The sequence below is a fragment of the Emydura macquarii genome, unplaced genomic scaffold, assembly GCF_026122565.2.
Source record: "Emydura macquarii macquarii isolate MOO-44397 ecotype Brisbane River unplaced genomic scaffold, CSIRO-AGI_Emac_v2 contig_2636, whole genome shotgun sequence".
NCBI lineage: Eukaryota > Metazoa > Chordata > Testudines > Chelidae > Emydura > Emydura macquarii.
In genome coordinates, this window is record NW_027132773.1 from 23,225,003 (window position 1) to 23,246,769 (window position 21,767).

The 21,767-nt window shown below is 38.6% G+C and overlaps 1 protein-coding gene across 3 annotated transcripts in view; it reads right to left on the reverse strand.

The window, feature by feature from the left end:
• CADPS2 (calcium dependent secretion activator 2) overlaps positions 1-21,767 on the reverse strand; it is a 501,284-nt gene that overhangs the window by 175,275 nt on the left and 304,242 nt on the right. For all 3 annotated transcript variants that reach the window (XM_067564292.1, XM_067564291.1, XM_067564293.1), the window contains exon 9: positions 13,168-13,234. In XM_067564292.1, coding sequence (XP_067420393.1) covers positions 13,168-13,234 — 67 coding nt within the window. The remainder of the gene's footprint in view (positions 1-13,167; positions 13,235-21,767) is intronic.

Here is a 21,767-nt window from a genome sequence, read left to right on the forward strand (position 1 = left end):
TAGTGCAAAGTATTAATAATAATAGAATGTGGGTAGCTAAATTCCTGTACACTTCTTTGAAAATGTACTGCAGTGTTTTCATTATTATTTTTTGTTTTAGCTATAAGGGTCCCAAACAAGATTGGGCCCCATTGTGGTAGGGGGCACATACACATGATAAGTGAACAGTCCCTGTCCACAGGTTCACAATCTAAATGAACTAGAGAGACAAGTGGAATATGATCCCATTTTACAGATGGGGAACTAGGCACAGAAAGATTAAGTAACTTATCCAGTATCACAGAGGAAGTCTATGGTGAGACAGGAGCAAAACCCAAGTATCTCGAGCCCAGTCAAATACCTTAACTGCAAAACCAATCCTTCCTCTGTTTAATTTTTCACATAAATGAACCAAGGATAAATTAAATTATAAATTTAAATGGGACTACTGAGGAGTAAGGTACAAGTCAACATGAGTAAGGGTGGCAAAATCTGGCAAAAGTGGTTAAAATATTCTTTCACACAAATTCATAGATTTTAAGGCCATTCGGGAACATAATGATCAGCTAGTCTGGCCTCCTGAACAATGCAGGCCACAGAACCTCGCTCAGGTATGCATTAAGCCCATAATGTGTGTATGAGCTAATGCATATCATTTAGAAAGATAACGAGTCTTGATTTATGAAGACTACAGGTGATAGAGAATCTACCATGTCCCAAAGTCAGCTGTTCCAACAGTTAATTACCCTCACGGTTAAAATTTTACATTTTATTTCTAGTCTGAATTTATTTAGCTTCAGTTTCCAACCATTAAGTCTTGCTATGCCTTTTTCTGCTAGATCAAACAGCCATCTATTATTAAAAGAATTCTTCCTCATTTAGGTACTTGCAGACCAGGATCAAGTCACCTCTTAACTTTCTCCTGGATAAACTACATATATTTTGTATTTAAGTCTCACACTAAAAGTCATGTTTTTTCAGACTGCAAATCATCCCTGTAGCTCTTTTCTGAACCGCTTCTAATTTTTCAACACCCTTTTTGAAGTGCTGACACCAGAACTAGACAACATTCCAGTGATGGTCTACTAATGCCATATACAGAGACAATACCACATCTCTACTCCTTCTTGATATTCCCCAGCTTATACACCCAAGCCCTTTTAACTACAGCATCGCACTGGGAGCTCACATTCTATTGGCTATCTATCATGACCCTGAAGTCCTTTTCAGCATCACCACATCCCAGGATACAGATCCCAATCTTGCAAGTGTGACCTACACTCTTTGCTCCTCGCTGAATGATCCTGCATTTGGCTATGCTTATACACGTTGTTCAAATGAGCCTATTTTACCAGCTGATCAAGTCCATTCTGTATCCATATCGGTCTTCTTAGACAAGCAGCTTTAAATAACAATACTACACCATCATAAAGGTAGTTAGCAATGAACTAATCATGATGTTTATATTTCAGTTTTTCCTGATCCCTGCAGTTACTGTACATCAGTGAAGACATTGTGAATTACTTGGTATTATGCTGACTGCTAATATCTCCTGAACAGCTTTGCATCACCAGGGGGTCTCTCATGGACTTTGAAACATAGTCTGTTGGCTTTACTTACATTTTTCTAATCGTTTAATTGTATTCAGGTTTTTTTTAAAGGTTCAATTTAAATAAAGAGCCATTCATCAAAATCAGCCCTAAATTTTAGATTTTATATAAAAATGAAAAACCAAAACCTTTTCAAATCCTAAAACAAACAGAAAAAAATCATTAGAAAATCCTTCAGAAAACACAGGAACACGGGAATTACCTTATTGGATAACATCAATGGTCCATTTACTCTGTCAATGGTCACTATGAGATGGAAAACCCTCATTGTGGACAACAAAACAATAACATGAATAGGGAACAAATATTTAATAACGGGATCTTCAGTATAGCTGAGAAAAGTATAACAAGATCCAATGGCTGGAAGTTGAAGCTAGACAAATTCAGGTTAGAAATAAGGCATAATTGTAAGAGTAATTAACCATTAGAACAATTTACCAAGGATTATGGTGGATTCTCTATTACTAACTATTTTTAAATCCAGATTGGATGTTCTTCTAAAAGATCTGCTCTAGGAATCACTTTGTGAAACTTCTAAGACCTGTGGTAGGTTAGATGATCACAATGGTCCCCCCTGGCCTTGGAATCTATGAAAATATACATTTTATCGTTTCATTTTAAACAAAAGCTGGAACCGTGGAAAATACATTTTCCAGTAACTGGCCAAAAGGAAGTTCCCCTTGATAATTCAGCAAACAACAGTCACAAACTTGGTGTAATGCAAAGTCTGAAGCTGGAGACAAGATATTTTCAGAGAAAAATAGAATTAAACTACCTTCTTAAATAGCAGTGAAAGGTAGGAAGAAATGTAAATTACTTGCTGTAACTGGAGTTTTCTGATGGTTATAATTTCCACAGAACCAAACACCAATGTTTCATACTCATGATTAACTAGCTTGCATGTTAAAGTTTATTTGTAACAAAATGCAAAGCTATTAAAAATCTGTTTGTTTGTTACAAACCTGAAAATGGGCTGTAAAAGGAATTTCACTAAGGTATGCCAATCTTTAAAAAGAAACCCAGCCCATAAGGTGAAACATTGACAATCAAAAGGCAGGGGGAGGAAGTAGGTAAGTTTTCCCTACCCCCATCTCTATTAAAGAGGCAGGATTTGGGGGGCACATGGCTCCAACCATCTCCCATATCTTCTCAGCAGTACCAGACTCTATGAAGTGGAGTACAGGGTTCAGAGCTTGACTGCCAGGTGGGGATGAGCACACCCTGGCAGTACCTTCATGGTCCAGGACCACAGTTCCATAGAGGATATGCTCCATAACTGATCAGTGGACTTTTTGACCTTAGGTAACCTTCAGTGCCCAAATGGACAAATACCTATAGGGATGGAAAGCTTATACTGATGGAGGGAGCGCATGGTCTGAGGGACCTGTGGGGATAGTTTTGTATATAGAGTATATATAAAACCTAATAGGAGAGAAGTGGATAATAAGCATGTAAAGGGAACATGGGGATTATGGTATGATAGGGAATATTTAAAATAGTTTTAAAAATAGCATGCATGATTCAAAATACTAAAGATGTGCAAACTGTTAGCCTATGTAACATTAATAACGTTAACCTCTATTCTCTGCACAATCTTCCCTCCTACTGTCTGTTGCACTCGCCTGATGTGTTTTGTTTTTCATGAAATTGTAATATGTTTGAGTTGGTCATCGGGTTTTCCTATGTCTTTTTACGATGTCCAGCAAAACTTGACCCTGATCCTGATTTGAAACTGGGCTCTATAATGGTGTATATAAATCCAAATAATAATAACCTTATAAAAGGTAATTAAGACTATTACAATCTATAAACTGTGTGTGATTAATGAAATATCGCTGATGGACAATTGGTTAACTTGATCCCAGCTCAGCCAAAAAAGTGAAGGTGTTGTAAGAGACAAGTTTCTGCCAAAACGGTCTTACAATAAGGAGGAAAGAAAAACAAAAACTTGTTTTTGTTCACTACTACTCTTTAAAATGTATGTTAAACCCTCTCTCACCATTCCAGGCTATAGTAATGCTGTGCATTCACTTGGATATGAAGCAACACACTCGCAGCTGTACCCATCTGGCAGGTAATTTTGAGCTCACATTTGCAATCTTGCCACATATTTTTTTCATGAATCACATACAGCCGTTTACAGACAGACAGACTTGTCATTAGCTACTGGTACTAATTATAATAATGATCCCCCACCATAGAAAACTCTGTGATTGAACCTGAACCACAATCCCCTTCCCTATACTCCCATCTGGGTCACTCCAGATTCTCTGTCCTGTCTCACAACAAGGCGGCAGATTGTTTGGGCTGGAATGAGGGAGGCACAGGTGTTACCACCTGCTATACATTCTTTAGTTACCCTTTCTATTAGCCTTATGTTTTACTGGATACTTAACTGATGCAACCATACTACCAAGCACAACAATATACTGTACTGCTAATAAAAAATCCTTCTTATATTATGAAGGTAAAGCAAAGTTATACATTTAACCGAAAATGTTTTCAAATGGTAAAAGTTACTAGTAAAAATGGAAGTAGAAATACATCTAGAAAATCAACACCCACTGGACTCTATGACTAGAAAGTGTGCTGCATTCCTTCTGAAAACACTTCCACTTTCTTTTGTACTACCACCCAGTAGTGCACTATTGTCACATTTTTATATGTAAAGTCTATGAGGCCAAGATTTCATTTGACACCTTGAGGAAGAATTTCTGGACTAATGCACTACAAAACCAATGTTACACGTGAGATACAGCGATGATATTTTTCATCTTCTGGACAGACAACCTAAATTCCCTCACAGATTTCCATCACAACTTCAATTACCACCACCTACCCATCAAACTCTCTAGAACACTCCCATACCACAGACAATTATATACAAGAAACCCAGTATCCACCCCAATCACAGCAAAAAATCTTATCTACAGGCAGGCACTCAGATACTACTGAATATGCTCTGATACACATATCCAGGATAAATACCTTAGTACACTTAAACCACCTTCACCAAACAAGGACATTCCACCAGAGAAGTAGATCACATCTTGAAACGGGCTACCCAAATATCCTGAGAGAACCTGCTTCATTAAGGAAAAAAACGCTCTGACTGCACACCCCTAATTATCATCTACCATCCCACATTGGAATCCATATGGGGTATCATTAAACAATTACAACCCATACTTGATGGGGACCGTATTCTGACAGAAATCTTTCCTGAACCCCCTCCTCTGGCCCTCAAACAAGCCCACAATCTCACCAAGCTCATCATCAGGAGCAAGGTCCCCACAGACCAGGACACACCAATTTGAAGCGGCACCAGACCCTGCTGGAATAACAGATGCAAAAACTGCAGACATATCTCCACTGCTACTATGTTCCATTTCCTGCACCCCACAATACATTTTTCAAGATCCAGGAGGCCTACATGTGCCTATCAGAACATGTGGTATACCTAATCCAGTGCACTACAAACCCTGATAACAACTATGTGGGTGAAACTAAACAATCACTACACTCTCGAATGGACTCACACAGAAAACGATAACACACAAAAACACCATATCACCTGTGGGCAAACACTTTTAACAAAGCGATCACTACATATTTGACCTCTCCGTCCTCATCCTCAAAGGAAACCTGCACAAAACCTTCAGAGGAAGAGCCTAGAAGTTTAAATTCATAACTTTGCTAGACACTAAAAATCATGGATTTAATAAAGACACTGGATTTATGGCTTATTATAACAATCTGTAACCCACTCTTCCTTTCCCCTCCTTTTTTTATGTCCTATAACTGAAGAGGTGATAACTGGCCACTTTACCTTGAATAGTTTCTTAGAATGTGTCAACTACTTACTCTAAACAATCTATTCCATCCTGTATTTAGCTGCGATATTCTGAGTACCTTTCCCAGACCTGAAGAAGACCTCTATGTAAACTCGAAAGCTTGTCTCTTTCACCAAAAGAAGTTGGTCCAATAAAATATATTACCTTACTCAACTCGTCTTTCTATGCATAAAAATATGCAGCTCCTGTGTGGCTCATGGTCCTTGCAGAGTTCAGCTATCCAGGAGATAGGGTTTGGGCATCGCCAGTTCATTGAGAAACGAAGAGTATATAAGAACTTTCTTTTTTCTTAAATTTTTGAGATAGAGCTTAGGATATCTGAGTGAGATGAGACTATACAGAAAGCTACAGAACACAACAAGAATATAAAAAACCTGAAGCTACTAGTTTACATTTGTAGCTTGGTTGAATCTTCATAGATCATTTGCAATCACCTAAAACCTCTTGTTTAACACAGGGCCATGGGACTTCCCTGAATTAATTTCTGTTTGAACTAGAACACATCTTTTACAATCCAATCTTGATGTAGAGATTTGTAGTAATAAAGAACCCTCTACAGTCCTTGATCAACTGTTCCAACGCCCCACTGTTAAAATTTGTGTCTTCTTTCTAGCTTGAATTTGTCGAGCTTCAACTTCCAGCCACTAGATTTTGTTATACCTTTGTCTGCTAAACCAAAGAGCCCTCTATTATCAAATTTCTGTTCCTCATCTAGATACCTATAGATTGCGACCCTTAGCTTTCACTTTGTTAAGTTAAATAGAATGAGCTCCTCAAGTCTCTCACTCTAAGTCATGTTTTCCAACCCTTTAATCAGTCTCATGGCTCTTCTCTGAACCCTCTCCAATTTATCAACATCCTTCTTTAATGGTGGACACCTGATTTAGACACAGTATTCCAGCAGTGGTCACACAAGTGCCAAACACAGAGGTAACATAACCTCCACATTCCTACTCGAGATTCCCATTTGTACCTCCAAGGATTGTGCTAGCCCTTTTAGCCACAGCGTCACACTGAGAGTTCATGTTCAGCTTATTCTCCACCACAATCTCCAATTTTTTTCAGACTTCCCAGGATAGAGTCTCCCACCCTGTAAGTATGGCTTACTATCCCCTACTGCCACACAACTGAGTCAACACGGCTACATGGATTTCTTGTAGGCATATAGAGAAAGTGGGTCTTAAGGAAGAGAGGGTAGCAAACCTTACAAATTATTTCTCAGTTTTGGAGGTGGTTTCAGACAGACAGACAGCACATACTTTTTCCTGTGTCAAGTTCATCCCTAGATGGTTGAAGAGAGAAGTCTAAGCAACACATTTAGAAACTTCAGAAAATTTGGAAATTTAGGGTCTAACCATAAAAATGGCTATCTAGCTCAGTATTCTGTCCCCGACAGTGGCCAGTGCCAGATACTTCAGATGGAATGAACAGAATAGGGAATTTCCGTTCCCTGTCATCTGGTCCCAGATTCTGGCAGTCAGAGTTTTAGGGACACCCAAAGCATTGTATCCCTAACCATCAATAGCCATTGATGGACCTGTCATCCATGAACTTATCTAATTCCTTTTTTGAAACCAGTTATACTTTTGGCTTTCACAACATCCCATGGCAAACAGTTCTGTAGGTTGACTGTGCATTGTGTGAAGTAGTACTTACTTTTAAAAAAAAAAATTACATCTCCTGTCTATGAATTTCATCAGGTGACGCCTAATTCTTGTGTTATGTAAAAGGGTAAATAACACTTCCCTATTCATTTTCTCTATACCATTCGTGATTTTATTCTGTTCAACATCTTCATTAATGATCTGGAGGATGAGGTAGATTGCATCCTCAGCAAGTTTGCAGATGACACTAAGCTAGGGGGAGTGATAGATACCCTGGAAGGTACGGATAGGATACAGAGTGACCTAGACAAATTGGAGAACTGGGGCAAAAGAAATCTGATGAGGTTCAACAAGGACAAGTGCAGAGTCCTCCACTTAGGACAGAAGAATCCCATGCACAGCTACAGACTGGGGACCGATGAGCTAGGCAGCAGTTCTGCAGAAAAGAACAGGGGGGTTAAAGTGGATAAGAAGCTGGATATGAGTCAGCAGTGTGCCCTTATTGCCAAGAAGGCTAATAGCATATTGGGCTGCATTAGTAGAAGCATTTCCAGCAAATCGAGGGAAGCGATTATTTCCCTCTATTTGGCATTGGTGAGGCCACATTTGGAGTATTGTGTCCAGTTTTGGGTCCCCCACTACAAAAAGGATGTGGAGAAGTTGGAGAGAGTCCAGCGGAGGGCAACAAAAATGATTAGGGGGCTGGAGCACATGACTTAGGAGGAGAGGCTGAGGGAACTAGGCTTGTTTAGTCTGCAAAAGAGAAGAATGAGGGGGGATTTGATAGCGGCCTTAACTACCTGAAAGGGGATTTCAGGAAGGATGGAGCTAGACTGTTCTCAAAGGTAGTAGATGACAGAACAAGGAGCAATGGTCTCAAGTTGCAGTGGGGAAGGTCTAGGCTGGATATTAGGAAAATGTTTTTCACTAGGAGGGTGGTGAAGCACTGGAATGGGTTACCTAGGGAGCTGGTGGAATCTCCATCTTTAGAGGTTTTTAAGCTACAGCTTGACAAACCCCTGGCTGGGATGATTTAGCTGAGGTTAGTCCTGCTTTGAGCAGGGGGTTGGACTAGATGACCGCCTGAGGCCCCTTCCAACTCTAATATTCTATGATTCATATCCCCCTTAGTCATCTCTTTTCTAAACTGAACAGTCCCAGTCTTTTTAATCTCTCCTCATACGGAAGCAGTTCCATCCTCCTAAAATTTTTTGTTGCTCTTCTCTGCAATTTTTCCAATTCTACTATATCTTTTTTGAAATTGGGTGACCAGAATAGCACTCAATACTCAAGACATGGACATACCATGGATGTTTATAGTGGCATTAGGATATTTTTTGTTTTATCATCTATTCCTTTCCTAACGGTCCCTAACATTCTGTTAGGTTTTTGACTGCTGCTGCTCATTGAGCAGATGTTTTCAGAGAACTATCCACGATGACTCCAAGATCTCTTTCTTGAGTGGTAACAGTTAATTAGATCCCATCATTTTGTATAGCTGGGATTATTTTTTCCAATGTGGATTACTTTGTAGATATTAGCTCTGAATTTTATTTGCCATTTTGTTACCCAGTCATCTAGTTTAGACTCTTTGAGACCTCTTTGTAACTCTTCACAGTTTGGACTTAACTATGTTAAGTAATTTTATATTGTCTGCAAATCAAAAACAGGAATGGATGAAGTACTTCATGTTTAGAATATTTCCAACCCCCTTTTACTAATCTCTAGTGAAAACTGATTTAAAGATCCATCGTTCAAAAATGAATTCTTTCTTGAAAGTCTTATAGCTAATATATAGAGGACCAAATCTTGCACAGTCTTACTCAGTCAAAACTCCTAAGGTCTTCTGTGGCAGTTCATAAAGGACAGCAGGATTTAGCCTACATGTCTGAGATAACAAGAGAACCAGTATCTGAGGAGATGGAATCTCTATTTGGCTTATTAGAGGAAGAAAACATTGCCAGATAGTAAGCAAGATAAAATATTAGAACCGCCTACTTTTTATTCTTCTCTAAAATATAAAATATTATGCCCCTGTCATTTTCCAGTTTCAAAAGAGAGATGGATAGGTAGGCTTCTGAAGAAGTGTCTGGATTTTAAAAGGAATAAACAAGCAATTATATCACAGAACAGAGGTAGTGAGAATTTCCATATACTCCAAAGCCAGTTGTAACCGTTCTATATTATCAAACTGCTCCTTCTCAGACCAGGTATAATTTCTAAATAAAAGGGACTAACCACACTGATACATCACTCACATCAACTTCCTCCACAATCAATATTACACACAAACACCACAGCTGAATAATATTTCATGACCACATGCAAATCCTGTTGAAGACCTCTATCATATAACTGAATTTTGTGTGTTTAATGCTTTAATGATATAAGTCAAATGTATATGACAGAGACAGAGAGAGAAGGGAGGGATTTCCAAGAGTGTCAATAATGAATCAATACAACAGGTTGATATGCATTGTTACATGTTTATTTCAAACCTTTTGCCTGCACTGACATGATGCAAGTTGCATGCATAGATTACATCAATAAGCAGGGCCTGACTGTACAGCTGATATTGATTTCACACATTATCTTTATATATAACCCTGTTGATTTTTGTAGCTACTTCATGTTATGATTCTGTCGTGCTGACATCATGCACCAACTTTACTGATATGGGCCAAAATAATGTGCTGATGTCTAGTGCAGGAGATCATTACAGTTAGAAAATTCTTGTAATGTTTTTCCCCCAGATTCTAGCTTGGGAAGCGAAAGTGGGAGATAATTAAAATTAAGTTGATTGGATTTAGCTAGTTTCCTAGTTTGTTCCACAACCTCTACCTCCCATGCCTGCTCACTTTCTACATGTCTAGGAGGTCCACAGAAAATGGTGACAGGCAGGAAAAGAATAGAGCCTTTGTGTGAGGTGGAGGGCAGCAGAGCAGGGAGGCTGCAGGATAGAAGCATGGGGGAACAGCAGGATGAGAAGCATTCTATCCCTTCTGCACACTTTAAGAAGTTTATTGCCTCCCTCCCTTGCACATGCAAGCCTTATATAGCTACATCAGGGTCATCCCTACCCCTGGTAAGCCTTAGTAGGCCCTTAAGGGGCCCTAAAACTTCCCCAGCAGCCTTAGTAGGCTCAGAAGAGCCTGTCAAGCTAACTAAAGTCCCTAGCCACCCAGTAAGCTTACATATTCTTACAAAGATTTTTACCCTTAAGTCATAGTATGGAGCTTGATCCTACATCACTGAAGCCAATGGGAGTTTTGCCACTGACTTCAATGGGAGTCGAATCAGACCCATATACTTTCAACTTTTAATTTCACTTGAAGAAAGATTTTGTCTGGGATGGTTATTATTCTGTTTAACTTCCTTTAAACTCTCAGAATAGGAGTGGCACAGGAGAGAGATTGAGCACAGATGAGTGACAGAATGCTAGGGGAAGGAGATGGGTTTCTGGTAAAAGCATTGACAGAAATTGACAAATTGACAGAGCCAGACGGGTATCCAGAAGTCACCTACTACAGGACAGACCCAACAAGGAAAACAACAGAACACCACTGGCCATTACCTACAACCCCCAGCTAAAATCTCTCCAACACATCATTGAGGATCTACAACCCATCCTAGTAGATGATTCCTCACTCACTCAAGCTGTGGGAGGCAGACCTATCCTTGCTTACAGACAGCCCCCCAACCTGAAGCAAATACTCACCAGCAACCGCACACCATACAAAAACAACACTAACCCAGGAACCTATCCCTGCAACAAACCCCATTGCCAGCTCTGTCCACACATCGACTCTAGTAACACCATCACAGGTCCTAACCACATCAGCCACACCATAAAGAGCTCATTCACCTGCACATCTACTAATGTAATATATGCCATCTGTGCCAGCAATGCCCCTCTGCCGTGTACATTGGCCAAACCAGACTGTCACTACGCAAAAGAATAAACGGACACAAATCAGACATAAAAAATAGAAACATCCATAAACCAGTAGGAGAGCACTTCAATCTCCCAGGACATTCTGTAGCTGACTTGAAAGTTGCCATACTTCTACAAAAAAACTTCAAAAACAGACTTCAAAAGAGAAACTGCAGAGCTGGAACTCGTATGCAAACTTGACACAATCAAACTGGGTCTAAATTGGGACTTGGAATGGTTATCTAATTATAAGAAGTAATTGTCACTGTTCACACATTCTCACTCCTAATCAATGGTTGTGAATAGGCCTCAATACTCTAACTGAATGGACTTTGCTTATGCTTACCTTCCCCATTGTTGTTCCTTACCCTTGGATGTATATATATACCTCCTATCTGATTTCTATTCCTTACATCTGACAAAGTGGGTTACAGCCCACGAAAGCTTATGCCTGCAGAAATTAAATTTGTTAGTCTTTAAGGTGCTACAGGGCTCTCGTTGTTTTTGCTGTATACAGACTAACACGGCTACCCCTGTGGAACTGGTAAAAGCGTTACCCACTGTTTTAGAAGCACGCATCTTTTAAAAAAAAAAATCCATGGGCTGATGAGCTCCCCCCCATCTCCACCGATAATATAAATCACACGTGCTCAAGGAGATTCACAGGCGTCATAGCACCTTTCCTGCCAGTTAGAACAGGAACAGACACAGGAGAAGAATTGACTCTAAAGTACCTTACATTTTCAACCATGACCTGAAGACAAGCATCACCCTGAGTATGTGCAAATGGAATGCTGATTTTTTTTTAAACACTAATTAAAACAGTTCATTTCTCCAGTCTGACAACCCATGTAAGATCTATATGCATTTCTATTCCAAATATATTATTCACGTTTGGTTGTGCTACAACTCATTGGAATTCCAGAGATTCTTACAGTTCTGGATTTGAAAGTAAGGTTATGATACATCACCTCAGCATATCTGAGGTTAGCAAGTGCAGCCCTGTACTATCTACCATTACTATTATTCTTATTTTCTAGTCTATATTAAAAAACTAAGAAAAATGTTCTCTCTTGCCACAGAGGGCAGGAGAAGAGGCAGTGGGTTCAAACTACAGCATAGCAGATTAAGCCCTAGTCTATACTTACCTGAAGATTCGGCAGCAGTCGACGGGAGTTACGCTCTGTAGCTTGCGTAACTTCCGTCGACTGCTGTGCTTCCCTTCTGAGCGCCATCTTCACTGCACTGCGACAACGGGAACTGTGTTCCTGTCGATGCAGCGCTATGCCACTTGAGAGGGTGGTTTACTAATGTTGACTTCCTGATCGATTGAGCGGGTCTACGCTGACCGCTCAATCGATCCAGAAAGATCGATCTGATGGCGGCGACTTTGCTGCCGTCAGTATAGACATACCCTTAGATTAAGGCTCAGGAAAAACTTCTCAACTGCAAGAACATAGGACAATGGAACAAACTACTTAGGGAAGTCATGGAAGCTCCTTCACTGGAGGTTTTCAAAAAGAGGCGGGATAGCTATTTGTCTTGAATTGTTTAGACACAACAAATCCTGTATCTTGGCAGGGGGTTAGAGTAGATGACTCTTATGGTTCTTCTAACCCTATGGTTCTATGACTTTATGATTAAATGGCTAAATAAAGAAAGGAAATACAATATATATTATATATATATTAAAAACAAAAACATCAAGAAAGTGTAACATAGTACCTTGTTACTTTAATTTCAAATGCAGAACACAATAGTTGAATTAATTCATTCAGGTAGGATAAATATATTTTACTTTTTAAAATTTGTTTTTAAATTTTCAATTAACTGAATGCTGTTAGAAAAGAAAAGTACTCGATGGGATAATTCAAGGTCATAGAATTTCATTCAATAGTGTCTTTAAAATTGGACTCTTACACTGAAAGTTCTTCTGAGCAGGATCTGGTCTATGTGTATGTGAAATGCCCTCACACTTTTGTTCACTAGACATATTATAAATAAACTGATGACGCTAACAAATCTGGAGGACTTCTATGAAAATAAATTGAAGGTTCATAATTTACAAAGGAGAATATGCTACTTGAATAGTACAGAAATCATAGGTAAGAGAATTGGAATTTTACCAGTCAGAGTACATTTTCTGAAACTTCACCATCTAAATTTGGTGGACAAAAACTACTAACCTGAACAAGAACAAAGTAGCGCTTTTTCCATCTTTTCCAAACCTTCTGTCCAAGAGCATATAAATACCTGTCAAATTAAAAAAAAAAAAAAAAAAAAAAAGATTTCTGTGACTAATCAATTTTCTGTGACTAACCAATATTAAGAGGAGCCAATGAAAATTACTACTATCAAGCCTTCCTTTAAAATATAAACACTGTATCGCTAAACAGGAATAATTTTCTCTCCTAATTTATTGAAGCCATTAAAAATGCAAGTGTGTAAATATTCCTTTTCATTCAAAATTAGGCTAATTAAAATATGACAGAGTAGCAGGCACAAACTGATTGCATTGATATTTAAAAAGACTAATCTGCTTGCCTCTTTTATGCAAGGAATTGACACTGAAAAAAAAGAAAGACACAGAACAGCAACACAATTTAGCAAATTACGATACTTATGGCCACACACACACGCGCGTTTCTATCAAAGAATTAGACTGCGGGCTTGTCTTTTTTGCTCCAGGCAGGTTTATTTTGTATTTCTAATTTTTTACTGTTACTTTTCCAACACCGTTCAGTGTGAGTACGTTTTGTAGAACATCAACCATAATGTCAGTTTGGGAAGATGATCAAACTGCTATCCAGGAAACAGGACTTCATTCTCTTTAATGTAAATAAAACTGAGGTTCCCAAATACTGATTCACCTGGTATAGAGATAAAAACCTGGGCTTCTTGTTCCCATGGACAAAAAATTCGAGGCTTTGGTTACAGTTTGGGTGGCAGAGCAACACTGTAGTTATCTTAGAAGCAGCAGAAGAGTAGCAGCAAGTTTTAGGGCTGATTTTTTTTTTTTTTTTTTTTTAATGATTGCTGAACTCCAAATCATGAGGAGGACAAGACTGTCCATAAGGTCACAGAGCCTGTGGGCTAAAGGGAGTGCAAATGAAGGTCATCTGAAATGAACTTCCCCAGGAACCCAGAAAACAATTCCTCATAGAACCTCAGGTAGAACAATGCAAACCCGTACCCCAAGATCTGTCCGAATGAGCCTGTGAGCCTGCAGTGAGGATAACAAGTGCAGCTCACAGAACCAAAGCTCAGTGTCTGGATCTGATGGGGCTGGACTCGCAGACCATTCCCCAGAAAAGTGTATACTCAGGTGTACAAACTTTGGTGAAGGTGCTGAAAATCCCACTCCAATTACAGATGCCAAAGAGGAACCAAGGGTGTTGAACTACATGACCTTCCGAGGTCCCTCCCAACCCTATCTTCTATGATAACCCAGAATCCTAGATATAAACATCACTGACAAAATGAGAAGAGCCTGCAGCACTGATGGTGCCATGGCAGGCATCTCAGGGTCACAGATTTTTGGATTCTTGATTGTGCATTTTCCTTTTCTGACACAGTGCTGGAAACGCGAGTCCCAAAGACTGGTGAGCACTTCTCTTTCCCTTTTCCTTGTGTCAGAGGACAACCAAGAGTGGTATTAAAGTGTCCTTGAAATAAAGACCCACATGTGACTGAGATGACAGCAGTGCAAACTGACAGTCTTGGGTTAAAACACTGAGGAGATCGTGGTACCAAGAATCTGAATGGTTTCAAACCTGAAGCTCTGCAGCAGGAGACTTGTCTACCTACAGTTAAGGAGGTAGAAACACACTGATTTGCCCTTCAGAGGATGGAGGCTAAGGCCTCCTATTAACTGACAGAGCTAGTTCTGCCTCCAAAACTACAAGCAAGGATGAAACTCACTATAGGATCTGTGGATCTTGCCTCACCAAGAAAGGCAGGATATGGGACGGAAAGAACCTAGGAGGAGCTAAGAGATATGTTACCCTACAAAATGTCAGCTGCTCTGAAAGATAAGAGAGGCAGAATTAACTCTCCCCATTGTGTATTCTGTGTCTCCTGTTCACAGAGGCACAGAGTGTAACGGGGGCACTGAGTTCATGACAGCACAGGAACTGATTATAACCTGCGGCCATGGCTATTTGTGAGGTTAGAGGGGACAGCTGCTTGAGGTCCAAGGGGTTGGGACTATGGTTCCCTGTGATTCTCTGGTTTCTGCTGTCTTTTCCAGTGCCATCCCTTGCTTGTTCTCCACCATCAGCAGTAAGGTGTAGGCATCAGTTTGTTCCCTCCATTCACTTTTGCACAGGAAGGAAGGAAGGAAGGAAATTCACTTGTGTTTCTAAACGGATTCTTGCACTGTATAGTTATCACAGGTGAAGGATATAACTTTTGTCCACTGGGAATGTGTAGGACACAACCGTTTTTTAATCAGACTGTAATAATTTTATTATGTCACACACTGGACCTCTCCCCTCATAATTAAAACATAGAGTTATCTTCCTTAGTTCATGCCCTAGTACAAATGTGTAAGAATTCTACTTTACTTGAGTACTGTAGGGTATTTTGTGCTGGTGAGATCAGACAATTTGGTTTGTGTACCACAGGTTTCTTTGCAGGACTGATGTATGATTGTGTTCTGTCTGAATACTCTACAGCCTGCTGTGTAATTCCCATCTTCTCTCAAGTGTATGATTATCTTAAATTCAATAAAAAGAAAGTTTAAGAAATGGGGTGTATAAATCAGACCTGTCAAAGAAAGGGCATACTGGGAGCACATATTTAAGTGTGTTTTATGTGAGAATTTATAGTGTTTCCCAATAATATATGTATTTACCACACAGTGTGCCAGAAACATACTCTAATGCGTAATGTGACTTGTTTTACTTCTCATATATACTTTAAAAAAGGAAGCACGTTTCCCTAGGTTGGAACATTTATTCTTTTTTGCCAACACATACCAATTCTTCTCCTTTGTAATTTCTTTCATTTCAATGATCATGTTTTCAGAGAGGGAAAAGGGTGAATGGACACGTTTGAAGAACAATAACAAAAACATCTACAGAATACTGCTCTCATTTTTGGGGACAAAGAAGACCACAGCACAGCTCAGGAAAGGGCGTGCACAGGTGACCTTTGTGATCTTTGAATCCTGAGCCTGTCCTCTGCCAAGCTAGTCTTCTGGCTTAACTCAGAGAAGCCATGCTTTAATCCATACTGCATGCCAATGCCCTTATGGGGCCAACAAAGCAGCTGGGAATAAACAGCTGGAAATTACTGAGACACGGGAACTTCCTGGCTATGCTCACTTGCTGGTGGGCATGGTCCCTTAGTGTACATCTACACTGCAGTTAGGCACTCATGGCTGGCCGGTGCCAACTGACTGGGACTTGGGCTGCAGAGCTCTTTAACTGTGGTGTAAACGTTTTGGCTCAGGCTGCAGTCCGAGTTCTGGGACTCTCTCGCCTTGCAATGTCCTAGAGCCTGAGCCCAGATGTCTACATTGCAATTAAACAGCCCCTTACACTGAGCCCCACAAGTCTGAGTCAGCTGGCTCAGGTCAGCCACAGTTGCCTAACTGCAGTGTAGACATATCCTTATATGACTGAAGAGGGAGCCATCTTTATACCAGCAGAGGAAGGGCTCCCCCTACTCTGGGATAATCCTTTCATGAACAACAATGCTGGTTTTAGGCCTAGAATCCATTTGGATTGCAGCATAAAATGAGCACCCCACATTAGATGTCTTCTCTAAGACCAAATGAGTACAGCATTGAGAAATGACAAAGGACATCTTAACTGCATGATGATCCATGAACATTTGATATCTGAATGAAGTCTTTTTATAAGGAAAAAAAAGTGTTGGTTTTTTTTTTAAACTTCTCTTCCCACATGTTGATTGTTCACAATTAAAACTTCTCTTTGAAGACCAGATCTGCTACTCTTGTTAAATACTGTCATTTCAATGAGCACAATTCTCACAATTTACAATCAGTTCAAAACCAGTTTAAAACTATAGGGGGAAATACCAGTACATGCTATTTTTCCTCTAGTAAATCCAACTAAAGATGTTAAATGACAGCTTTCTTGGGGGGAGAGGAAGGGAAGGAAAATGTTGCCTACTTAACTTTAAAATCTGCTGTTCTTACATAGGATTAGGTAACAAAGAAATTAGTGCTATTGATACAAAGCTGGGATTTAACACAGAGAAGCAAAGCCTTATGGCGTTTGGTTTTACAAATCACCATAAACACACAGCAATAATCTTAAACTATTAATCCCTCTTCCAGTGTTGTCCCTAAAGGAAAGTGTTATTTCCAACTGTAGAACATTTCAAGAATTTCCAAGGAATATATCGTATATTCTTTCCACATGTGAGAACTCCTGTGGCATCATAAAAAGTTAAATGTTCACTCTGTTTGGAGCAGCACTTGGAAATTTAATGTTAGGAATTTATTGGAATTTTAGTGTGTCTCAAATTGTGACCAGTGCCCAGTGCGGACAAAAGCTAAAAGGGCCAAGTCCCAGAGGTGAAAAAGAGACCCGGGATTTTACTGGCAGACTTTGTGTCTCTAGCAGAAGGGAAGATCTGAAGTCTTTGCAAACCAAAGTCCCTCTTAGTATTGTCCACACCCTCGCAATGGGGGAGTACAACAGGGTTCAGAAGTGAGCTGTGTTCTATGGGTTAGTCTTAGAAAATAAAACCTTAAAAGTTTGCTGTTTTAATAACAGCCTTGAAATTTTTGTTTTGTCAAATGAACATGCTATATTTGCCTTTTTATTTTTCATCCACATAAAGAGTTGAGCTGTAGAACTCAGAATTGAATTATAATCAGTTAAATCATAGATTAAAACTATCTATTCTATACTACTCGCAGTCTTTTTTCCAACAACAAAAATACAATTTATACACATTTAATGGAATTTTTATAATTAATTTTCTGGATGAGAAAAAAAATCAATGGAGGCTGGTTTTATTTATATAACAATGTAACGAAAGTCAGATGACTACACCTTCAATACCCTTTTATCTGAAAAGGAAACAAATACACTGAAGGTTGTATTCCTGAAATATTTGCAATGAGAAAACTGTCTTCACTAAATCCGACATATTTTTATATATAATAAGCTTAAAGGTTTTCAAAGTACATATCTAGATATTATAGAATTTCAAAAACATATAATTAAATATTGTAATTTAGTTTTAATTATGTGGTGGCGTACATGTAAAAAATGAAAGAGAATGGCAGTTTATTTGCACTAAGTTCATGTTGTGAGAGTTCAGGGATTTACTTTTTGATGAAAATTCAGCACTAATGAATAGCTGAAAATCTAATTGTGTGTGGTATATTAAAACTATTCACTGATGGAAAAAACAGAAAAGAACTTATTACTTCAACATAGATCATTTTTAGTCCATCTTTTTATTCTAAGGAATGAAGCAATCAATCTACATCTTGAATGATAAATCCTCTATTTTTACAAGCCTTCATTTATCACAAACAATGAAAAATACAGAAAGAAAAATCAATACATATAGCAGTTTAGTCCAGCAAAGGGCTTTCTTAAAGAGAAACCTCAGTCAAGGTTGAAAGAGCAATTAATGCAGTCTCAAAAATCTGGGCCATTCTGATAGAGTTCGGTTAACATGTGGCAGAAGTAATCATCCACTTGTGAAAATGATTTTCAGTTCATTCTCAAACACCTTTCAGACACTCATGATCCCATTTAACTGACAACAATACAGGCTATCTGTGGGCATCATTGCATTTGATGTGAGAACCAATAGGGACCAAATGCCCACAGGCACTTTCAGTCATCACTGCACGTTCTGTGTTGCTTGCATAAAAGGAATTTTCCTTGCACTGCATTCCTTCTTTTATTTAACCCCACAAGATTAAGCCATTTTTTTGCCTTCAGTTGAGGATGAGCAAGACAACTGATTCAAGACAACAATATGACCTGGGTCATCAGTAGCCTAGTAGTAAACATTCTCAGATTAATTTTAGTACTTTCTGGGCTCTTGAGAAAGAGGACTAAATAAACCTTCAACAAATGAAAAAAATTCAACCCAAACTTCTATTGTAATTATGACTGCTAAAGGTATAGAAATCTTGAGAAAATGTCTCATAATATGAACAGAAAAATCTGATTATTCTGAGCACCTTTTCAGTCCATTTACATTTCATTATACATTCAGTATTTTGAGTAATACAGGTGCACTTAAGGATCCGTATATTCTTACATACATTTTATTTGAAAAGGTTTGTTTATCATCTTAATAGCACCATCCAATAAAATTTTACCACTGCTAAATAAGCATTACTGCACATATATCAGCTGTGAAATAAATGGTTTGTTAATTAATAATCAACCTACGCAGTACTGTAAAATCAACTAAGTTTATGAACTGAGAGTTCACATTAAAGACAAAAAAACCATTCTTCAACTTTGAGAGGACCCCAAGACAATAAAAAAAGTGATAGATGTCCCACATATGTGTATACAACATAAATGTGGGGAATGTTCCAATAATAGGAAGCACAAAAATAAGAACATAATGTCTGTAACTTCTTAGTAAAAGACTATAAGAAAAACTACTACATAAAAGATATAACAATAAGAAATTAAGACAGATTAGTTTTTCCTATCCCCCCTTTTGTTCAATGTGTATATGAAGCTGTGGGGAGGCCTGGTGAGAAAGTACCGACTACAGTGTTTTCACTATGCTGACGACACTCCACTATTTCCCTTTCATATCTGATCCAGCTCTGGCTATCGGTTAAGGGCTCAATTTAGGAGCAGTTTGAGGAAATAACCAGAAGATATAAAGAGGATTATATTTGCCTCTTTATTTGAAGGTGTGTTCCTGTCCTTTGTTAGTACCTCTCAATTTTGGGGGTATTACTGACGAACGATCATACAGTAGTTGTATCTAGGAACACTTTCATCAGCTTCCAGCTTGCTTATTCTGACCACTTCTTTTGGACACAAACCTGACTAGTCACCCATATCTCTATCACCTCTCTATTAGACTACTGCAATGTACTCTACAAGACTACACCTTAAATCAACCCAGAAATTAAAGCTGGTACAGAGGGCTGCAGCTTGATTAGAAAGTTGTGTATTTCACAAGCAGTACATTGTACTAATCCAATTAATTTCCAGGTATTGCTGAAAAGTAGAATTTGACCTACAAGGACTTAAATGGCTTGGGACCTGCATGTCTGAGAGAATACCTTTGTCCCTATACCTCTGTCAGCAAAGGAACTCAGCTGAGGCCTGGCCTAGAAAATGACACAGGTCACAGTGTAACTATATCAGTCAGGGTTGTGAAAAATCCACATTTGAATGGCGGTTAGGCCGACCTAAACCCCTGTGTAGACAGCGCTAGGTTGATGGTAGAATTCTTCTGTGGACCTAGGTATCTCCTCTTGGGGAAGTGGATTACCAATGCTGATGGGAGAACCACTGTGCCACCATAGTGTTTTAAGTGTAGACATACCCTTAGAATTCTTGGGGTATAAAAGAATGGGAGCCTCCAGCAGGGCGTTTTCTAGGAGGGACTCTCTGCTTTGGAATTCACTCCTTCCCCTCCCTGATGCAAAATTGCATGATTTTATTGAGCGAGAACTCGGGAAAGCTGGGTGGATATTGGTAGAAGCTGTGGAATGTTGAAGGGTATGGTTTATATTTGATCTAGCTAATTGGTTATATTTTTCTGCTTATTTTAGGGAAGCTGTCAGTTTTATCTTTACAAAATTCTACTTTTAATTATGTCAAAGGCACCTATAATCCAGGATATGGTATCTGATATACATATATTACTATATATACTGTATATATATATATACACACACACACACACACACACACACAATATATAATTATATAGTATATTAAATTAAATAGTATATGTATAGATATAGATATATAGGATATGAGTTATAAATAAAATCAAGTAATAAAATAAATAGATGTGTATAATTCCATACTTCCATGCTATGGACTGAGTCCAAGATGTTTTTATTTTAATTTCTTGACCCAAGTATCACAGTATTTTTTTATTAGTTCTTTCAAGCAACTTTTAAAAAATGGATGCCATGATATTGAGAAGTTGGATCAGAGCGTGCCATGGCTTGGCAAATTCTGCTGCATCTGGCATTCTGAAGTTAAAAGTTACAGTAATAAATCAACCTAGGAGTTTTGCTCAATTTGTGAACACCAAATATATTTATTCAGTATTTTATGATATCATGCAATTATTGTTTTAAATTCTTAGTAATCAGATTTTTACATAAAAAAAACTAAAGGAAATTAATTTAAAAAAACCCCTATTTTGAAACATCATTAAGGTTTTGAAACAAACCAATGAAACTAAAAAGTTCTAAATTAAGCTCTCATTATTTCCTTAACAAGAGTAGTGCATGGCACTTGAATAATGCTTTACAAACATTAACTAATTATTCCTCACAAACACCCCTAGGGAAGTAGGTAAATATTATTATAATCTCAGTTTTCCAGAGACAGCAACTGAGGCTGAGAAGTTTTGTGAACTGCTCAAGACCAGAGAGGGAATCTGCTACAGCTGGAATTAGAATTCAAGAGTTGTTTCCTCCCAGTCTCATGTTCGGACTGCTAGAGCATGCATTTCAAAGTTCTCTGAACTCCATTCAGCCATCTCATTACACAGGTGCTAACCAACAGATACATGAAAATCATAAACAGAATAAATCAAAATAGACATGCCAGAAAAAATCCATATGAAA